This window comes from Ambystoma mexicanum, chromosome 4p (assembly GCF_040938575.1).
Source record: "Ambystoma mexicanum isolate Mex_15411 chromosome 4p, UKY_AmexF1_1, whole genome shotgun sequence".
Lineage (NCBI taxonomy): Eukaryota > Metazoa > Chordata > Amphibia > Caudata > Ambystomatidae > Ambystoma > Ambystoma mexicanum.
In genome coordinates, this window is record NC_090927.1 from 604,115,149 (window position 1) to 604,137,404 (window position 22,256).

General features: G+C 45.7%; 1 protein-coding gene across 19 annotated transcripts in view; it reads right to left on the minus strand.

The window, feature by feature from the left end:
• DST (dystonin) overlaps nt 1-22,256 on the minus strand; it is a 2,190,048-nt gene that overhangs the window by 195,318 nt on the left and 1,972,474 nt on the right. For all 19 annotated transcript variants that reach the window (XM_069606170.1, XM_069606155.1, XM_069606164.1 and 16 more), the window contains 3 exons: nt 19,008-19,127; nt 18,757-18,864; nt 15,200-15,418 (listed from right to left, as the gene is read on the minus strand). In XM_069606170.1, coding sequence (XP_069462271.1) covers nt 15,200-15,418; nt 18,757-18,864; nt 19,008-19,127 — 447 coding nt within the window. The remainder of the gene's footprint in view (nt 1-15,199; nt 15,419-18,756; nt 18,865-19,007; nt 19,128-22,256) is intronic.

The window sequence follows — 22,256 nt, forward strand, 5'->3', positions numbered from 1 at the left end:
ACGGGACCCACATCTGGGCATACCCGTCTCACTCGGGGGTGCGTATGGCAAAACACGAGAGGTGATAGCTGGAAGGTTTAGAATTAATCTCAAAGTCTGGCAATGCTCTCGGTAACCATCCATACCATCGTTCCTCACCTGCCAAGCCATTACAAAAGTGGAAAGCCCATATGCAAATCAGGCTTGGTCCCACCCCAAAAGGGACAATCCAGCCCGAACTGCTTGGTCACATAACTTCAGCACAAGACCACATGCATCCCCAAACATGTTTCGGCCTCGCTGGGCCTCATCAGTGAGGAGTAGTTTGGGTCTCTAGGCCATGAATAATCAATCTGTGATAAAAGAACATGTCTCCTACTTGGAAGAGAAAAAGCATATGTAGTGTTTACATTGCCTTTTCCTCTATCAGTATTAAATTGTTCTTGTCCAGCATAAATAGAGAAACACTGAGCAAACAATTAAACAGCAGGTGTAGATTAATTAATACACTTAAGATTGGGATTCAGGCAAGAGGTTTAGAAGAAAACAGGGGTTCTTTCCTCAGATTTGGAGACCCAAACTCATTTGCTTTCTTGATTATTTCAAACAAATGCCTCTGGTTGCTTCTGTGAGCAGGCTTCCACGTTGACCCCTGCGTGCTGCCTCCATTTTAGTCACACCCTTAGCAGTGGATAATAGCAGAATCTAATCTACCTGCCATTTAGGGATCTGGTGTGCTCTAAACTTGGGTAGATTATAATCAAGATACTTGTGGAGGAGGGGTCTATGGTAATGTGTCTATTACGGGGTGCATGCACGGTTTATAGTCAAAATGTCGAAAACAAAAAAGTCGAAAACAATAATGTTGAAAAAAAAATGTCGTTTTTTTTATTTTATTTTTTTAATGGGGGTCCCATTATAACTGCACACCGCATGCACAGCCACGGCGACAGATACTGCGATCAAACGCACACTGCATTGTCCATTTTAGAAACAGGGGGCAGAATTACATTATATGATATGGCATTTATAACGCGCCTACGTGCAGTGATAACTAATCCTAAATTGCATATCTGTGTTATTTTGCTCCAGTGGTGCTCAACTGCACTGGGCAATGCAGCATATAATGGTATTAATTGTGCTGGATAACATGTTATAGCTATATTATCTGTTTCTTCTATCTGTTTTGCCTTATTTTAATGTGTAGTTGACATGCACTCATATTGATTTACCATTTCAAAAACAAAGACATTATAACAAGAGTAACATAACAACTGATGCAGTTTAGCACCACAGTGTACGCTGTGGCCTTGTGCAATGTAGAACCACTCCAGCAAATAACGCAGACATGCAGTTCCGCACCACAGTCTTAATTTGCACTTCCGAAAGTGTAAGAATCGAAGTGAGAAAAGCCAATAAAAAAGGAAAGGTTTGTACAGAACACGCCGAGTGCATCTCTCGTCTGGTCACTTTTTTGCCATGAAAAGGTAAACAATCATCTTGGATATACACGAGTAACGACTCACAACACTACTGATTAAGTTGCTTGTGCATACACTAAATCGGGGTCAGACTATCAGAGAACACCCCAATACAATGGCGCGTGCAATGTCTTCATTGCTGCCATGAACACCTGTCCAGGGAGCTACTGAGCAGTCATTCACAATTGGCAAGAAAAGGGCGCCCTTCAACTTTATGACACTGACACTCAGACACGGATACGCAATTTAAACATGCCTCAGGAAAGCACACAATGCACCCTAATAATGATGCCAAATGGAGTGGCTCAAGGGTTGCGTTCTAATGATGAGAAGAATTGGCTTTGAGGAGCAGTGACCAGTCCCTCTTCATGTGTTCCAACCAGCTGCACCTCAAGGACAAAGGCGAGGGCTTCCATGGAGATGACTGGAATGTCTGCATGAAGGCTGCGCCCTATCCCAGCGAGCTGCCAGGAACAGCGTTAGCTTCACCACACACAAAAGCGTGGCGCTTTTCCTGCAGTAGGCGCAGCTCCAATAACGACACGTGCATAAACTGTGCCTAGGCCTGTGAGTTTGGTATGAAGATGGCGGAGAACGGCAGGGGGCTACTTGCCGTCCGCGGTAACAATATAGTGCAATAGACTACGGAGGAATCGTGTTTTGTCAAATAAATTAAGAAGGCAGAATTAATCGGGCCCAATTAAAGTGTAAACTAAACCATAGAATAGAAAAGCGTGACTATTAAAGGGACAGGTATGAGTTGCGTTAGGGAAGAACAAATACACGTTAAATATGCAAGGTTGCTTTTCGCTGCTAAACCCAACGAAGCAAACATGTTCTACATATAGATCTTAAAAGTATGTGGTGATTAGCGCAGTAACGCACTCCTCTTCTGGGAATTTCGCCAACTAGTGTGTGTTGTTCATATTAAATGATCATAGGATTTAATAGAAATGTTAGAGTGTCATTCACTAGTTCATAGATATGCGATGACTGTAGTCCACTGAGTCTAAACGTCATGCCTTCTAATCATGTGCCTGGATACACACGCCACCTCTACTGCAAGAACATGACCGCTCGTGCAGAGCGCAACGCATTCACACTGTTCCGAATAAGTCATTGTTAAAGTTGAGTCCAGTCAATGTAATAAACTTATGCAATGATATTGGCAGGAGCAGTTGCTCTACATGAAATGTCGTAAGCTGCAAATTACATGTGTTGCTAATGAAGTCTGACATGCAACTCGCTGGCTCTTCCCTGCCCTCGGACGCATGGACATTTTAAAAGTAAACTCATTTTCTATTGCGCGTACAATTGAATTATTTCATATTGAACTGTGGCTCAACCCCGGACCAAGACCTATGGAAAAATCTGCGTCAATACCGGGTTCCTAAATTTAAACATAACATCAGATGCAATTGGTTTTAAATTGTACAAGGTAGAGTATCATTCTGGATGGATGAACATGCAGATTAAGCGCAGCAGGATTCATACCCTCCACCATCCACAATAGGCTATCCGCATTGCCTGAGATAAACAGGAGCGCGTCTGTTCCACCTAAACTCTCACCCAATAGCTAAACTGCTAGCCTAGAAGAATGCATATGGAGCAGTACTCGCGTTTCCTTCTGACGGTCTCATCTCTCTCTAAATATCCCCAAATAAAACAAAAACCTGGCCCTCTCCCAACCTTCACATCTCCAGGAGTAACCCCGGACATACAATGGTGTGTGACACTATGGGCTCAACTGCATGCTAACCACCACGCTCCTCCGTTTTTCTCTTTCAAATCCAAGAAGGTTCCAGGCCTCCTGCCACCCTCCTCGCCCCTCTCAAGACAGAAGCATAGACATGTAGACATGGACATACAGAGGGGCATGACTCCCTCGTTCTGGGAAAGTGGGGCACACCCACAGGAGCTGGCAACTCTTCTGTATGGATACACATAATCAATCCCACATTAGTTTGAGGAGACCCAGGCAGGAGGGGAAGTTAACGCCAAATGCCTGCCTTTCCTACACCTCTCTCGGGTCATTAGAAGCCCAGGAAAAACTAAGGATGGTGAGGTAGTCGGTATTAAGGCACGCAGCATGTCTGCACTGTCCTCATGACTAAATATCGTGCATACTTCCAGTGATGGACGGTTGCTTGTGTCTGCTAACTTTCAGGAGGAGAAATGTGTGTGACATTACACTCACCTACAAAATCCCAGCAGAGTGCATTAACTTTGCATGCACACTTATGTTATGTCATAGTGTGAGATGGTCAAAAGTCCTAAACTGAAAATCTAGCCAGGTGTTCTTGTGATTTCTTTCATGCTTAATGATCAGTTACTTGATGTGTACCTGATAAATCATAATAGGAGCCTCCACAAAGGATGGGAATCTAATGTAAGTGTCACTGAGAGACCCAAAACCTCTCACAGTCCGAGTGCACAGCTTACCGTGTTTTGTCCTGTGTTCGAATTTGGGCACAACTGGCTTTCAGTGACCTACTGGTTGATGGGAGGATAGCACTGGGAACTGGTGTACTGGCTGTAACCCACGTGTAAGCGTAAAACTAATCTGACACCTTTAAAAAATCCAGCATGGTGTACTGTTCACAGATTTGTGGGTGAATGTCAACATGCAGGGACCTTTCCTCACCTGACCTGACTGCTGTCAGGGAGGCAATGAAACCAGTACTGCATAGACACAGGGGGTGACAAGCATGGAGCCTTATATCAGCATTTCCTGGCTGAGCCCTGTTCATGGTCCAGCATGGAAGCAGCCTGGATACGACTAGCGTAAAAGGGTGTCAGAGAATATAACTGGGAAGATATAGTCAGTGATAGCTTGTCCATAATGGGCGACGGGGAGCTGACCTGCCATCCATTATAAAGAGGCCAAGCCAGCCCAATGAAAACAGTGACTGCTCCTTCAGCTGCAGCAAGCAGCTGAGGACGAACTCCTGGGATGACATTGCATGGGAAACACGGTTTTAATGTGCCCCAATCATGCATGCAAAACATGCCATGCGAGACTGAGTGATGTTTTGCTTCTCCAAAAGCATGGTATGCAGGCTGGCTTGCTACAGGTCCAAAAGTATGTAGCAGGAGCTCTTGTATAGCCCTGCATGTTAAGAGTGCCTGGGGCAGTAAGGTATTAATGCTAATGTGTGAATGAGAGCAGAGCGCGTATGTTGTAGCATATGGGTCCTGTGTGAATGTGTATGAACCTATGAATGTGTGTGTGTGAGAGCCAGGAGAGGAAGGCCAGCTCCAGCTGCAGGTGGGGAGGTGCGGGAGGGTTTTCCCTAGGTTACAAAGTGAAGGCTCAGAGGTACCCTCCCTTTCCTCACTTTTCCTCAGAAACTCAATGTCTCTAGAGTTCTGGTACTCTCCAGGCTGGACTATTGCAGCAGCCTCTTCCTTAATCTACTCTCTTACTCTCTCTGCCCCCTCCAGCTAATCCAGAATAGGGCTGCGAGACTTATCCTTAGACTCAAGCCCAGGGACCACATCTCTCATGCCCTAAAATCTCTCCACTGGCTACCGGATGCTGTAAGGATCAAAGGCAAATCCCTCTGCATCATCCATAAAACTGTCTGGGGCCATTATATCTACAACTTGCTCTCACCAAATAATCTCTCCGATCTTCCGGCTCCAACTCTCTGCTTGTCAAGCGCTTCTCTAAGCAGCGAGCGGGTGGCCGATCTCTTTCCTCGGCTGGCTCCCTCCTCTGGAACAACCTCCCCCTTCCTCTCCGTCTTGAACCAGATCTCCTCAGATTCTGCAAGCTACTCAAGTCTTTCCTATTCTCCTCCACCTTCCCCTCTCCCTCCGTGCTAACCCCCAGTCACTGAGATTCATGGCCTGGGCCCTTATGTATCCTCCTGGGGCCTGGCCTTCAATCCAATCACCCGCAGCCTCCGCCCTCCCCCTGCACTTGCCTTTGGGCACCTACTGGTCTGTGTTGTCACACAGGCTCGCACTTATTGTACTTGCAGGTGACCACGCTCCTACTAAGTGGTCCCTGCCTGCACTTACCTGTTGCCCTGCAACTGGCTCTCTGGCATTTCCCACCTCTGTAGAACCTCTAGCACTTACCCACCTCCCTGTCCCTTCTCTCCCACTGAACCTTGCACGTTCTGCAGGTTCGCAAGGCCTAGTAGATTGTTATTTTTTTCAATTGTCATGTTTTGTTTCCTTGTTCCCTCCCCTTTGCCCTTTGGGCGCTTTCAAACACAATTTCTTGATGTATAAGTGCCTTACAAATGCACAATAAATAAATACATAAAATAAATAGCTACATTTTTACTGGCAGTATGGGCAAAGCCAACATGATGGGTGTTCTTACAGAGGATAATGGTCTACAAAGGTGCAGCCATTATGAATAAGTTTCCTTATAGTGGGATGTCATTTTTACTGGCATTATAGGCAAAGCTAACCTGATGAGTGTTCTCATGTGGCGGTACTGCCCTGCACTGGCGCAGCCAGTATGGACATCTTTTCTAACAGTGGCATAGCATTTTAACTGGCTTTTTGGGCAAAGCCAACATGATGGGTCTTCTTACAGGGGAAACTGGTCTACATTGGTGAGGTCAGTATGGACACATTACCTTTTGGTAGGATGGCATTTTTACTGGCATTACAGGCAAAGCTAACATGATCAGTGTTCTTTCTTGAACATACTGGCATATACCGGTGCAACCTTCATGAACATGTTTTTTTTACAATGGCAGAATACTCTTATGTATTGGGGCCAAAGGCATCATAAAAAATGTGTTGGAAAATGCTCCTGTACACACTCGCGGACCTGGCATCTATTGATTTTTTCATATGTTATCCCACATAACTGACTAATCCGTGTGGCTTTTAACCCAATTTTTCATATAAAGTGTGCTGTAAAATGCACCATTTTAACCAAATATTTTAAAGCATGTCTTGAGGGGAGAACTCCCCACATCCCACCTTTATTGGTTGAGGCTCCACTCACTATGATCCGTCACTCACACACATTCATGGAAATCTTCACACCCCCTCCAATTAAAATATTCACCAGCCACCACTATAAAAAGTCAGACTCAAAGCATGGGAAGAGAGTTTTGGATGTTGCAACCACCATTGATTGGGTGGCCTTCAAAATGTTTAGGTGGGTGCATACCTAGGATTGGAGACTGGGTATCCCCTTCCAAAATGATGCTACGACTGAAGGAGAACTCTGTTAAAGCTCTGCAGTATTTGTAGCCTATCCAAGACCAGTCCAGATGCTAATGCTCTGTGGGTTTCTGCGGGTTGTGGGCAGGAACCCGTGAAACATACAATTACCAAGATGAGGTCCCTTAATAAGGTGGAACCAACCGGGTCATTGGCTTTTCTGACCCTTCTTGAGCTCAAACAGCCTGCAGCATGACCCTGCACAGGAACCAAGACATTGTGGTGAGTACACCTAGCAAAGAGAGCACCAGTAACCAGATGGACAAATGGATATGGGTTTAGTCTCGGGATGATAGCTCAGGGGCAACACGCTCACCTTGGAAATAAGACGACGCAGAGCAACACAGGTTCGATCCCCGGGTCCACGGCTTAGACATGTCTGGGTATTAAGTGCATTATAAATAACCAAATATATATGGGATACATTACTCACCGTAATCGTATTTCTGATGCTTGTATCTGCTTAGATTCACATGCTGTGCATAGGCCGACATCTACTGGAAGCTGCGGAGTATTACAGTTTGTTTTTCGAAACTCGAAAATGGGCGTCGGCACAGGGCGTGCCAGTAATACTATCCCTAGTGTGACGTCCACTGTACCCAAGATCCCTCACACGTCTAGGATCCTCAGATTGTATTTTTTCTGACATGAGGTAGCATGAGGAGTAGCGTGAGTACAGATAATCCAAGCAGATAGACAGAAAGGTAAGACTACAAGCAATCATGCGCCTTCTCTCAGAGGGGAGGAAGGGTGGGTCGCATGTGAATCTAAGCAGATACAAGCATCAGAAATACGATTACGGTGAGTAATGTATCCCTTCTGAGGCTTGTGGAATCTGCATAGATCACATGCTGTGCATAGATTAGCGAGCAGTACCTGAAGAAGGAGGTGGGATGTGAGAAGGGTCATGAGCAAATAAGTGTCTTAGAACCGCTTGTCCCACTTGTGTATCTGCCTTGGAATGGGTGTCAATGCAGTAATGCTGAGTAAAAGTGTGAATAGAGCTCCAAGTAGCTGCTTTGCAAATGGTGTCAAGGGGTACATTTGCAATGAAAGCCAGAGTGGCCCCAATGCCTCTAGTAGAGTGGGCTCTTGGCGTGAAAGGCAGAGTTCTTTCAGAAAGTGAGTAACACAGAAGGATACAGTTAATAATCCACTTCGAATTGGCACCGTTAGAGACGCGATCCCCCTCTCTGCCTGTAGCTATGGAGACAAACAGTTGATCTGTTTTTCTTAGCGGTCTGGTTTTATTTACGTAGTAGAGGACCGCCCTACGCACATCTAGGGTGTGTAGTTTCACCTCAGCCGAGCTTTGCGGGTCCTGGAAGAAAGCCGGAAGCTCGATGGACTGGTTTACATGGAATTTTGATACAAATTTAGGTGAGAACCTAGGGTGTGTGCGTAAAACCAGTTTGTCTTTATGGACAGTAAAGAAGGGATACTGCACTGACAGAGCATGAATTTCACTGACCCTTCTTATAGAAGTAATAGCTACTAAGAAGGCTGTTTTATAAGTCAGGTGTTTGAGACTGCTTTTATGCATGGGGTCGAAAGGGGGTCCCATGAGCTTGGCTAGCACCACATTAAGGTCCCACCCTGGTGGTGGGTTTGAAATAGGAGGGTGAAGTCTCTTTACTCCTTCCATGAAGGCTTTAACTACTGGTACTTTCCACCACGAAACCTTGCTATGGGAAGTGGTGTAAGCCGACAGGGCTGCCAGGTGTACTTTCAGTGAGTTAAAAACTAATCCTGCATCTGGCAGGTGGAGCATGTATGTAACAATAGTGGAAGGAGTGCAATCAACCGGGTTGATTTGTCTACTCTGGCACCAGATAACGAACCTCTTCCACTTGTCAAAGTAACAGTGCCTTGTGTTTGGTTTCCTAGATTCCTTTAGGATGTCCATACACCTCTGTGGCAAATTGAGATGTCCAAACTCTATGACCTCAGGAGCCATGCTGCCAGGTTCATTGAGTTGGGTTGCTGGTACACTGTTTGACCTTGGTGCTGGGACAGTAGGTTGTACCAGGCTGGAAGTTTGATGGGCTCGCACACCGCCATCCTGCGTAGGTGTGGGAACCACGGTTGTCTTGCCCACATGGGAGCAACTAGGACGAGCGTCATCGATTCCCTGTTCATCTTGTTCACCACTTTCCTGATGAGAGTAGTTGGTGGAAAAGCGTACGCAAACATCCCTGACCAGTTCATCCACAGGGCGTTCCCCTGGGAGTCTGGTTGGGGGAACCTGGATGCAAATCCTGGGCATTGTCTGTTTTCGCTTGTGGCGAATAAGTCTATAGTGGGGAAACCGCACTGAGAGAAGATATCTTCTACGACCTCTCTGTGTAGAACCCATTCGTGTTCCTCTGGGAGGGAGTCTCTGCTCAGGGAATCCGCTAGGGAATTGAGCTCCCCTGGAACATGTTGTGATGACAGGAAGATGTTCCGTCTGAGTGCCCATATCCAGATTTTCTGGGCAAGCTTGGACAGATTTGGCGAGCGAGTCCCTCCTTGCTTGTTCAGGTAGAACATGGCTGTTGTGCTGTCCGTCCGGATTTGCACTGACAGGTTTAGTAGGTGGGGCTCGAACGCCTGAAGCGCTCTGAATACTGCCAGAAGCTCTAGCAGGTTGATGTGGTTCTTGGCCACTGAGTGAGACCAGGGACCCTGAGCTGTGTGGTGGAGATGGTGAGCTCCCCACCCCGTCAGACATGCATCTGTAGTGACTACTGCCTGTACTTCGGGATCGTAAAAGGGTTTCCCCTGTGCGAGATTCTCTCTTGTCCACCAGTGAAGGCTTTGTACTAGTGTTGGCGAAACGACCACTAGATCGTCCCACTGACCACTTGCCTGAGACCACTGTTTCGCCAACCATTCCTGCATGCGCAGGCGCACGTGGGGGACCAGGTAAATACATGACGCCATCATGCCCAGTAAACGCATTGCTTTGCGTACCGTTATTTGTTGACCGGACTGATAATGCGGAATTTGCAGTAGTATATTCCGAATTCTTTCTTCTGAAGGAAAGGTCAACCCCTCTTGGGTATCTAGGATTGCTCCTAGGAATTGTTTTGAGGTGCTTGGCACCAGGCTTGACTTTTTCTCGTTGATTGAGAAGCCTAACTCGTGGAGGAGGTTGATAGTCTTTTGAATGTTTGTCCTGCAAATTCCTGGGGTTTCCCCCGTTATGAGCCAGTCGTCCAGATAAGGGTACACTGGGATTGTCTCCCTGCGTAGGTGTGCAGCCGCCACCGCCAGTACTTTGGTGAATACCCTTGGTGCTGAAGCTATCCCGAAGGGCAGTACCTTGAATTGGTAGTGTCGACTGTCCACCTTGAAGCGCAAGTACTTTCTGTGCGCTGGGAACATGGAAATATGAAAATAAGCATCTTTCATATCCAAGGTTGCCATGTAATCCCCCTTTTTTAGGAGGGGGATTACCTCTTGTAGTGTAGTCATACGAAATTTTTGGGGCTTGACATACTTGTTGGCAGGCCGTAAGTCCAATACTGGGCGCATTGTCAAATCTTTCTTTGGCACAAGGAAGTAAGTTGAATAAATACCCTTGTTTACCTGGTGTCCTGGGACAAGTTCTATCGCGTCCTTTTCTAGCAGAATGGCGATCTCCTCGAGGAGAATCTTCTGATGTTCTAAGGAGTGTACTCTTTGTCGTGGAGGATGGTTCCGGGGACGTTGCAGTAGCTCTATACAATATCCTGTGGATACTGTTGACAGCACCCATCTGTCTGATGTGATCCCTTCCCAAGCCTGGGTGAAGTTGGAAATGCGTCCCCCTACTGGGGTTGCGTGAGAAGGGACCCTGAACTGAGCGTCACTGCTTTGGTGGAGGCGTGCCGCCTCCTTTGCTGGGGCTGCCTCTGCCTTTACCACGACCTCTCCTATTACCCCTGCCGTAACCGTGGGTAGACTGTTGGTTGTTGTTCCACTGTGTACCCTGCCCCTGGGAATAGTTAGATCCTCTCTGGGAATTTTGGTCGTGTGGGCGACGAAAATTACTATTCCCTCTCTGGTTAGGGGGTTTATTGGTTAACTGGCCAAGGGACTTGAGTGTTTCATATTCGTCCTTGGCATTTTTCAGTGCGTCTTCGACCGCCTTACCAAACAACAGATCGGTTTCCACCGGTTTGTCCAACAATGATGCCTGGGTTTCTGCCTTAAAACCAGACTGCCGTAACCACGCATGTCTTTTGATAACAGTGCCCTCCGCTATCAATCTGCCTGCGTTGTCCGCGGTGTCGAAGGTTGCTTTCAAAATGCAACCAGACACGGCTCTACCCTCTGCGGAAATCCGAGCTAACTGGCCCTTTAAAGGTTCAGGAGCAGAGGCTATGAGTGCCGCGACTTCTTCCCACTGATGGCAGTTGTAGCTGGCCAACAGGGTGGTGGAGTTCGCAATCCTTGCTTGATAGGCGGACGTTGAGGCTACTTTCCTGCCAAAACCGTATAGTTTTTTGCTCTCCTTGTCGGAGGAGCTTCGGACGATGACAAGGGTGTTCCAGCCCTCTTACGAGTATTGGTGACAACTAGGGAGTCTGGCTTCAGATGTCCTCTTATATAGAGAGGGTCAGACTGGGCCGCCCTGAACAGTTTTTCAACCCTGGGATTGACTGCTCTGGTGAGGTTCGGGTTCACCAGGGACGGATCTATTCTCCGCTGAATGGATTTAAGGATAGGGATGGTCTGGGCAACAGGCCTCCTTTCTCCCACTAACTCTTCTGCGAAGTCCCTTTCCACCTGGACACCGTGGGTGTCAATGTGGAAATGTTCTGCTGCGCGAGCGAGAACCTCATTTAGGAGGGGTTGGTTATCGACCGGGGAGTCGGTAACCGGGGCTTCGTTCTCTACCGGGGAATCTACTCTGTATGTTTCAGGGTCCTCCTCTTCTTATTCCTGGTCCTCATCATCCCCATAGTAGCCCGTCCCGGTTTGCTCTTCTATCATACCAAATTCTTGGTCCTCACCAAAGGAAGCCTCTCCTTGATACCGTGAGTATGGTCTTGCGTAAGGCTGTACCTCGAAGGGTTCTGACGACATCAGAGTTTCAAACCGGGGCTTTTTACTCGGGGGATAGGATCAGTAGAGCCTGAGGGTGTGGCCCCTTGTGGATCATACGAGAGGAAATGTTCTGGATTTTTATCATAAAAATCAGCCAAAGAAGACATTCTTGACATGACCCTATCTATGTCTTCACTGGACCATTTTTTGGAACTGGGAATGACTCTCTCAGCAAGTCTATGGGATTTATCTTGAGTAGTTTTGCTGGTTGTAGACCTATCAGCAGACCTGGTTTTGTCTGTCTGTTTAGGGGGAGTGGAGTGTTTCACAGGTGTGGAAGAATATACAGGTAGTTTCTTCTGCTGTTTTTCCCCCTCCCCGTGCGTGGAAAAATGTTTTCCCTGTCCTTTAGTGGCTCCGGAGTTTTTCGACGCCTGGCGTCGAGGATCGGGGGTGGTGTCCCTGTCCTTCGAGCGTGGGGCCTCGCTGGCTTTAACTGCGGGCTCCGACTCCTGGAGCGCGGCCTGGGGGTGTAAGTCGTCTTCGTCTTCCGACGATCGAACTTCTGTTAGCCTAGGGAGCAAGGCACTCTTGGCAAGAGTGGATGATTGCCTGGAGTCATGCGGCGATCTTGATCGAGAGCGCCCAGAGGACACCGAATCGGACTGTTCTGTTTGTGCCTCTTTCCGAGAACTCGACGTCGTCGAGTCTCGGTTGGACTTAGTGTGTTTAGTGTGTGTAGTATGTGAAGCGCTTGTGTCGCCGGGGGTCTTCCCCATAGCCGCCCTGCCGGACGACCTTCCGAGGTCGGGGACCTGCGCTCGGCTGTCTTTCGATGCCGTAATGCCCTCGCCGTCCGAAAGTACGGCGTCGCTGCCATCGCTGAAGGCGCCCTCCGATGCCATGGCCGCCTGCCTGGCATGGTGGGCCCAACGCTTCGTCGAACGGTCCTTAAGTGTCTTAGGTTTAAACCTACTACACGCTCTGCAGTTCGCTTCGGGGTGGTCCCTCGACAAGCAGAGATTGCACGTGGCGTGCCTGTCGACTCAAGGGTATTTGCGAATGCACTTGGGGCAGAATTGAAAAGGGGTACCCTCCATACGCACCTTGAGGCAGCGGGCAGTTAAGTGTAGGAAATGTATAAGGTGTACGTATATACCAAGAGTGTAGAGTATGTACCACCCCCCACTCTCCCTACTTGCAGGGCCGAGGCCAGAGGCCTTCCAAGGCCCGGGCCGAGGCCAGCGGCCTTCCGAGGCCCAAATCCGTCGTGCAGCAGCCGACGGTCGATTTCTTCTCCAGCCGGCGTCGAGTGTCGAAGTTCGACGTTGGGGTGGGGAAGGATGTCAATAGATTAATCTTTTACATTTTTAGCAAAAGTATGGCTAAGGCCAGGGGACTCCACAAAATGCTTCCGACCAGTATGGCGGAAAAAAACAATCTGAGGATCCTAGACGCGTGAGGGATCTTGGGTACAGTGGACGTCACACTAGGGATAGTATTACTGGCACGCCCTGTGTCGACGCCCATTTCTGAGTTTCAAAAACAAACTGTAATACTCCGCAGCTTCCACTAGATGTCGGCCTATGCACAGCATGTGATCTAAGCAGATTCCACAAGCCTCAGAAATATATATATACTGTGTTATTTATTATAAACCTGTTAAGAATTATCTTCAAAAACCTTGGTACCAGAAATGTTACATATGCTTATCTGCTGCCATTGCTTGGTCCCTGTTGGACTGCCCTGCCAACTGGTTCCCCCCTGTGCTGTCCCAGATCCAACACCTCCAAGCATCAGCAGATTCTTTTTCTTCAATTCTTACTTTGGTAACCCTTACATTTATTAATCTGTCTGGGGACCTTCCTCGTCACTGAAGTTGGCCACTGGTACCTAGAGATCTCCAGAGGGGTGGAAACTGATGACACAAATCAGAAACTAACAAAACATCTGGCCGCAGGTGGCTATCATTAAAATGGAGTCATAGGCTTACACTGAGAAAACCACAGCACCAGGACCAGCATCCCATTTCTCCAATCAGCTGCACGTTTTTTTGTTAGTGAGAAATAATAGTTGTGGTTGAGGTAAGACACGTCATGAGACTTGCCTAGAGCCAATCAGAAATAACTTTAACACTTTGCTCCAGTTGGTCTAAGCTTCTGGAGTTACACCTCGGTGATCCTGTGAATACCAAAGCTGGTCCATTCATTTCTACAAAGGCTTGTAAAGGTTTTAGACACTGGCTATGTGTATATTATATGTTCTCACTTACCTGCAACAGTGGATATATTAAATACACAACTGTAACCATGCTTTATTTCAACCAGTAGCTTGGTATAGTTTATTTCTGTTGTCTTACATGCCTAGAAGAAATGTACCTTGCCTGCTCAACCTTAGCTACCCTACATGAGCTAAGGACACTTGAAAGATCCTGTGCGCTTGCTTAGACCAGGATGGAGAATTTAGGGCTTCAACAATTGCTAAAGGGGATTCCTTCGGACACAGGGTAGGGTACAACAGCAGTCAGATGTGTCAATCAGCAAGCCAAGGCACTATAAGGTATTACTCTTGAATAGAAAGGTGATCGCATCCTAATAATACCCTTTACAAATCCAAATAACAAACTTCAGGGTGTTTTAAAAGAGTTTGTTGCAGTGTTAGTCTAGTTTTAAAATCCAACAAAATCAAAATGTTGATATCTTTTATTGGACTAAATCAAAATATTATGCTGATATGTTAGTTTCATTAGCTTTCGAAGTCCCAGAGACATCTTCAACAGATGGTGGTCACCTGATAGAAATGTGACAACCATCTAATGAAGATGTCTCTGGGACTTCAAAAGCTAATGAAACTAACATATCATCAGCATAATGTTTTCAGTTAGTCCAATAAAGGTTATCAAAACTTGGATTTTGTTTGATTTTAAAATAGAGATGATAGAACAGGCTTAACAATTTTGATAGGGGACAAGGAAGTACTTATACAGGCACTCCCATACCTCTAATCGTGGGCCTTTTGTTGACATATAGCTCAAAAAGATGAATAGATTAATAGACTTCTGCTCTTGCTCAACAGCATGACTGGCCTACAGGCATTTCAACATGTTAATCATGAAACACATTGAACAGTGTGAACATTTGATATGCTTGCCAAATCAGTACTCTGGGTGAGAGATCTAGACATGACGAGGGACAAAGACGGGGAGTACTGCTTTCTACAAAAGAGATGCTCAAGGTTGCCACAGATGTAAGGTGAGATGGGCAGAAGTGGGCACCAATATCAAACTAATATCAAACGAACATGTTTAGTTGATTAACTGCATTACAATGCAAAGATTGTGATTTCCTAAGGAGAACTGAAAGTTTCAAAATAAGAATGAAATGGTTCATTATTCAGACATCAATCAGCAAATAGGTCCAGAAAGGGTAGCTCTGGGAGTAAGCTTTCATTCCTTGTTGATAAATGGCCACACTGCCACATCTTTTACAGCATATGTTGCCTAAGCCTTTTCTTTCCTCCATGCTTACCCTGATTTCCTCCTGTTGCTGTTTTAAAGTTTCATATTCCAGCGCTGGTGCTGGAAGCTGGGCAATGATGGTTTCCGTCTCTGTAAGCCAGGGGCAAAGCTCCTCATAGGTTTCCCAAAATTGACTGACCAGTGACTGTGCGCGTTCGAGCTGGAGGTTCCTCTCAGAGTTCAGGTGGCATAAGACATCATACTTCTTCACCAGGGTGTCTAGCTTGTTCTGTAGGACAGAAGACATTTTAACTTGTGCCTTGTGGCGCATCGGTCTGGTGCCTGCTATGCATGCAGAGCAGTATAAAATGCTAAATAATAAATACATATTGTGCTACTGCAAAACAATGTTTCGGCCAGTAAGAATTTCTACAGGTTCTACATGCTCTTAGGCCAGAATAGTAAAGTGCAAAATAATACTGAGCATAAGACTTTGGGTTGCTTTTCCCCAAAGGAATTTCAGGCTAAAACTACTATAAATCCTAACACAATATCGGGTACATTGTTTACACCATTCAAATCAGCCACTCTTTGCAACTTCTGCAAAGTTTTCCATCACTAAGAGTAATTTTAATTGCCAGGTGCTTCCTTTTTCAAGGAAGCACTTTGGAATTCTGAACGCCTATCTTACTCAGAGCTGGGATCTACCATATTGATGTAACCTGGATTGTCTCAAAATAGTATGGCACACATTCCTTCTGGTAAAAATAAAAGTCTGCATGTTGTTTCATGCATGGCATACTACAAGAGAACGCCAATCAAAGTCTGGATTTTGACACATCATTTGGGTCCAAGTTTCACTGCAAGTAAACTAATATTTACAGTAATGATACACATGCAAATCTAATCAAATTCTAAAGTATTTCCCATTGAGCTGCGCGGACTTCTGGGGACGGGTGCAGTACTGCTGGATTCTCACCCTAGAATGCTTACAAACTGACAACATATACTGCGGCCATAATACAGGAACATTTGCTTATTGAATGTAATATACTTGGTCATAACTTTTCAGAGAATTGCCATTGTTTGTGCTGGTTCCATGTGATCATAACGAATCAAATAATAACAAACACTTTTGTAACGAATTATAAATAACGAAAAAATATCAAATTTGTTTTTGTTTTTAAATGTGGGGGTCCTCCCCCCAATCCCCACCCCGTTTCCCTAGCTTTATTACCCCCACCCTAACACCCTCCCTACCCGTTTTATTCTCTTACCCCACCCCATATATACTTTTAATAGAAAATTCTGTGTTTTTCATTATTTAGGGTTCGTTATAAAAGTCATTCGTTATTGTCGATTCGTTAACATCACTGTATACCTTTCTGCTTAATGTCAAAGAAAAGGGTCATACGCATGCTTGCTGAAATAAGTAGTAGGGCCTTTATCATCTTGAAAAAAGGCTGTAGCATTATTACCACCTTAAGACTGTGTCATCTTGGTTTGCAAGATCCGGAATGTATCACTGAAGCAGTTCTATTGCTCTGCCTCAAAGATTGTCCCGAGGGCCTTGCATTCTATCTCGCATGCCTCAGATCTTCCTAACACCTTGATAAGGAAAACAGTTTGAATGCATGCACACAGACATCAATGATTGTGTTCTACTGTTTCCAGTCATTGGGCTATTTGGTATCAGCACGAAACTTTGCTAAATGAGAACGTGCTCAGGCAAATGCAGAGAAGAACAAGGTATAAGGTAACAGGAGAAGAAATTGCCCTCTGCACTGTACTTTGAGTGTGGAAATGTGGGGTGCCAATTCTGATGGCATCAGCAATGCTGTCTGGACAGAGTTAGGTTTGCATGGATTCTTCATTTTCCGATATCTGCGTTTACAGCTATGCATCTCTATTGAACCCCAATGGTTTCACAGAATATTCATATAGATATTGCTAGCAACTAAACCTTTAAGCAAAATGTAACATCCATAGTAGTTCTATTTTTAAAAAACCTGGATGAACCAGGCAAAGAGCTCAATCGCCATTTGCTTGACTAAGGAACAGGGCAATGCTGTGCGACATGGTTTTGAGATCCTGGTTGTCTGACTCAGCCCTTCATCCTGCTGAGGTCAATGCATTGCATTTTGCCAGAGAGTATAGTGAGTTTGCATATTAACATGCATCCCACACACTTATGTACAAAGCTGAGGCCCTAATCAGTGGCATACTTAGTGAGGACTTTGGCATCTTTCTAGGTCCTTTTACTATCTTGGTGGCAACTGCTTTAGGTTTAGCCACTTTATGCTGAATTCGGGTTTGAAAAATTAAATGTTGGTCAGCGTCTTTATTGTAGAATGCGCAACTGGCAGGCAGAGATTATTTGCAATCTCTATGCATGCCTGCGGCTGCATGTGTGCATGGTGAGCAGTCGCAACCTGCATAACATAACTTGGCATAACATCAGTAGCTCGATGATTTCTGGCAAGGATGAAAGTTGCGTGTGTTTCTCTTTGCATAGGAAGATGGGAACGAACTCAGATGGGAAAATGCTGCATGCCACCTGGGGTAAGGCCAGGTAAGCATCCCCAAAAGTGACCTGTGAACATTCACAGGTCACTGAGCCAAAGGTTAATTGAACTGAGAATACAAATACACCACTTTTCTGGGTGTGAACCTCGCTCCTCCTCGACCTTTCAAAGCACCCCTATGACCCATCACCACTGCCCAAGACCCTCCCAACACAACTCAAGAATAATATTTTCTATTTCCAGCTCAAGAGACGTGGAAATTAAAAGAAATGATTAACCTGCCCCACTGCCCTGCGTGGACCTGCCAGGTCCCACCATGTCATGTTATGGGGTCCTGTGACGGTGGCATGAACCTTCGCTCCGATGTAGGGTCCTCCTTATTTACTGCTTTATTAACTTGAACTTTTCCAGACCAAATTGCAGAAAAGTTCATAAAGTTCACTGGCATTTGAAACATCCACTATTCGGGTGATTCTGCAAACCCCCAACTAATTTGCTCAGCATCAATAAGGGCTTCACCCGAGCTGAATAAACATCCGCACTTCAGGCTTGGATACAAATGTTTGAGACACATCCATGGTTTAAACATTGCATTCAAAGTGGCTTGTAACAACTGAATGAAAAAGAGAGGGAGTGTTCCTGAGAAGAAATGTGTGCTTCCTAGCTTCAGTAAATCCCTTGGGTCTCACAAGGCTATGGGACAAACTTCTTAATGAAGAGGTGAAGCTGCCAGGGTGCGCGGGGCAACTATCACAAGGCTGACTTCAAGCAACAGCACATTGTAGGAAATGGTCATAACTTTTCTAGTAATAATTGCTCCTAAAATGGATTCTCAGTGTAGATCCTGGGTTTGAGCCACATGTTTGAAAGGACATCAGTCTGACATCTGTGGAGTGCAACCGTGAGCCATTGCACCACATCTATTCCTGCAAATGTAGGTTAGGCATGTGCGCACCTGATGCACCTGCACAGTCTACCTGCAGCTCCTGCTACAACCCCATGACACCACTGAAATGACTATAACCTGTAACTGGGAAAACAGAACTAAGGTCAGAACCTCCATTTGCACTGCTTCCCACCAGAGAGTCCTTGTGAGACGTACCATCACTGACTGCTTCTCCTCTTCAGAGCAATTGTTCATGATCTCATCTGCAGAAGCTATCAGCTGGTCTATGACATCTTTGTGCCTTAAAATCTCCATAGTAAACGCCTACGAATGTAGAAACGTATTTGGGTTAGAAAAGGTTTTACACAAATAACTCGGTGTGTTTAGTATAAATCAAATCAGAGTACTCAAATGCATGTTTAATATATTGCAAATGTGATCCGAGAACCCCAAATACATGTGCGTACCTTTTGCGCTTGCAACTGAGCAGTGGTTTGGTCTTGCTCCAACCGTATGTCGCCCAAAGATGACATTTTCTTTACAGTGTTATCTATCCAATGGAGCTCGGTTTCTGCAGCGTTCTCGAACTAGGAGTGAGAAGACAGATTCCCCAGTCAGTGATTTCCCCCCATTTACTTTACTGCATTGAAGATCAAGGACATGAAGCAAACATTTCCACCACTTTTCCCAAACTATACCGGCAATATCCATGTTTCAGTGCCATAAATAGGCACTTAAGTATTTACAACAGCGAAGACTGCACGCCAATGCAAACATTGACACATTTGTAAAATAAGTTTTCTTGTATATAAAAAAGTACGCATAATGTATTAATATGAACCTAAAATCTGATAACTGCAAATTCTGAGCTTCATTTTCTAATATCAAAGCAGAAATGAATGTAATCTTTAACTATAAATGATTTACAGTACAGATGTAGCACATTGGGTACAGTAGACAATGCTGTCTATGTGTTACATATGTCGAAAGTTAATGTGTTCACATAATATGGCATGCTACTGGTATTGTTGGGCAAGTGACTGGCCATCATGTGTCAAGGTTTTGCCATGATGTTTAATGCAATTGTAGCAAACTATAAATGTTTATAATAGTCTTGGCACCAGAGCTTCTTTGAATGGGTGGGCTTCTAGATACAGCTTCCTTTGCAAGCTTTGTCAGGATTAGTCTCTCTGTACATTCTCTCAAGGAAAATCATTGTACGTCATAGTCTCTTGAATGGGTGCCAGTGTATAGTGTCATTGGCCTTGGGTTGTGTTAATGTTCTTCTTATTTTGTCCAGGAATTTCAAAACTACTGTGTCAATCTCTTTGGCATTAAAGAAAAAGACTTCCAACAATGAACACATCCCTTCTCTCTGCCAGTGTCTTTAAACTGTGACAGAAATGGTGACAGTATGCAACATCTGATATTCGCACCCAGGGAAGGGCACTCAGCCAATCGGGTGGTTGGAAATGCAGACAGAATCTGCCAGTGACCGCCCACGTACTCCCAGCCACTCCCTGGTGACAGTATTTTATTTCCCTTGGTGCTCTGCCCTCCCTTGCCCCTTCGTCTGACCTGGTTGCCACAACATCCCAGACCTCCTGCACCCCCAATCCGATTTACCAGCAGGCTTCAGGGCTACTTTCTTTTGGCTGCCCTGCTCCCTCCAGTTCACTCGACTGCTTCAGCCATACAAATACTATTCTTTGAACTTTCCTTCTGGAGTTCACGACTCAAGCTTTGGCACTTGAAGTATCAGCCATAATTACCAAAAAGTAAATCTTCCTTGATTCTCTGAGGTCAGTGATCTTTCCTGTGTTGGGAGATTCGAGTGTCTGATCTATAATTTCCAGGGTACAAATTCCACTTTCATCCGATTGTATTCTCCGGTATTCCTGCACGGAGCTGGCCTAATAAAAGTATCTCAACTCTTAATAAGACTTTTCAGCTCTCTTTATTCTAGTTATTTGAAGTATATGAAACAAAACTCCCCATATGTTTGGCCTCCTTGTCAGCACTATCGTGCTTAGTCTTTGAAAAGGTGCTACCACAAATCCCAATAGGCAATGCTTCTCCGGCTCACTTGTCCTCGTCAGCATCTCGCCACTAATTCTTTGGAGAGTTGGATTCAGAACTTTAAGAGGCAATCTTGCACTGGTTCCTTGTCTTGGTCAGCATCGCTACGGCGGTGCCTTGGAGTGATTGAATCAAAACTCACATTAGACAATGGCCCTCATTACAAGACTGCCAGTTACCCCGCCAGTAGTCGTGCCTTACTGTTACCGGCACCCGATATACCAGTGTTACCAGGATATTACGGGCACCGGCAACATGGGTAAGCAGAACCACTGAAGCACCAGCACCGTTAACAGTGCCAGTACTTCAGGGATTTGTCTGCCGGTAGGAGCCTGAACTACCAGCAGGTCAGGCCTGCCTCTACTGGCAGTCTCGGAGTAACCAAATCTGGAATAAATGCCAGAGCTGGAAGTACCGGCCATTTTATCAGCATTTTTTCCAGACTGGGTTACTGGTAATGAGGCCCAATGTCTCTCTAGTTCCCTTTTATTTGTCAGTGCGCCTCTGAGGGTGGGTGCGCCTGTGACTGAACCACAACTCACGACAGGCAATGTTTCCCTGGTTCACGTTTCTTTGTAAGCATCTCTGTGCCGGTAACTTCGAGTGATTGAACCACAACTCCCACATTGTAACACTTCTCTGGTTCTCTTGACTATGTCAGCACCACTGCGCTCAGTCATTGGAGTCTTTGAACCTCAATCTCCACAATGCAATTTTTCTCTGGTTGACATTATATGTTCACCATATTCTTCACCTAGGTTTCTTCTCTTTTCTGGCCGTAAAACCACCCTTTTAAACTGCTCTCCAAATTGTCTCAGCCTATCTGCCGTTGGCCACAGTTGTTCCTGGGCAGTGCATTTAAAGATTTCTCCATCACTCACTGCCTCCATACTGGAGGTGCCAGGAAAAGGGCTTTTCTCCCTTGCTCCCAGGTCTTGGCACTTGTCTTTACCTCAAGCTTGTGTTCGTCTCTGCACTGTTGTGGCACTGCATTATATGTCTGAGGCGCTTCCATCATGTCTCCTAGCATTATCACCATGTCAGACACTATCACTATAAACCAGGTAACTAGCGTTAGGAAATCAGAGTACATCTGCCTTAGGAAAGGGTGTTACTTTACATACATGACTCTATGCTTCATTTATTTACAGGTCCTGCTATCTTAGGTCAAGACACTGCCATCATATATTAGGGTACTTCCGTGAGATCCATGGGAATCGCCACTGTATGTGAGATACCATCGTTATGTAAAAGGCTACCATCATATACCTACATAGGACCATCATATATCAGGCATGATATGCTATGATAGGTTATTTATAACGTGCTTAATACCAAGAGGTTTCTAAGCGCAGACCGGGCATCGAACCTGTGTTGCTCTGGGTCGTCTTGCTTCCAAGGCGAGCATGTTGCCCCTGAGCTATCCTCCCGAGACCATTACATCCAAGGGTACTGCCATCAAGTGTCAGATACTGCCTTTACATGATATGATAATTATATGATATGATATGGCATTTATAACGTGCCTATACACAAGTGTTTCAAGGCGCGATGAGGCAAGGGAGGGGGAACAGAGGGAAGACAGACAGCGATCATACTAGGCCAGGTGTCATTCAGATCGGGAAAGTGCATGGGGG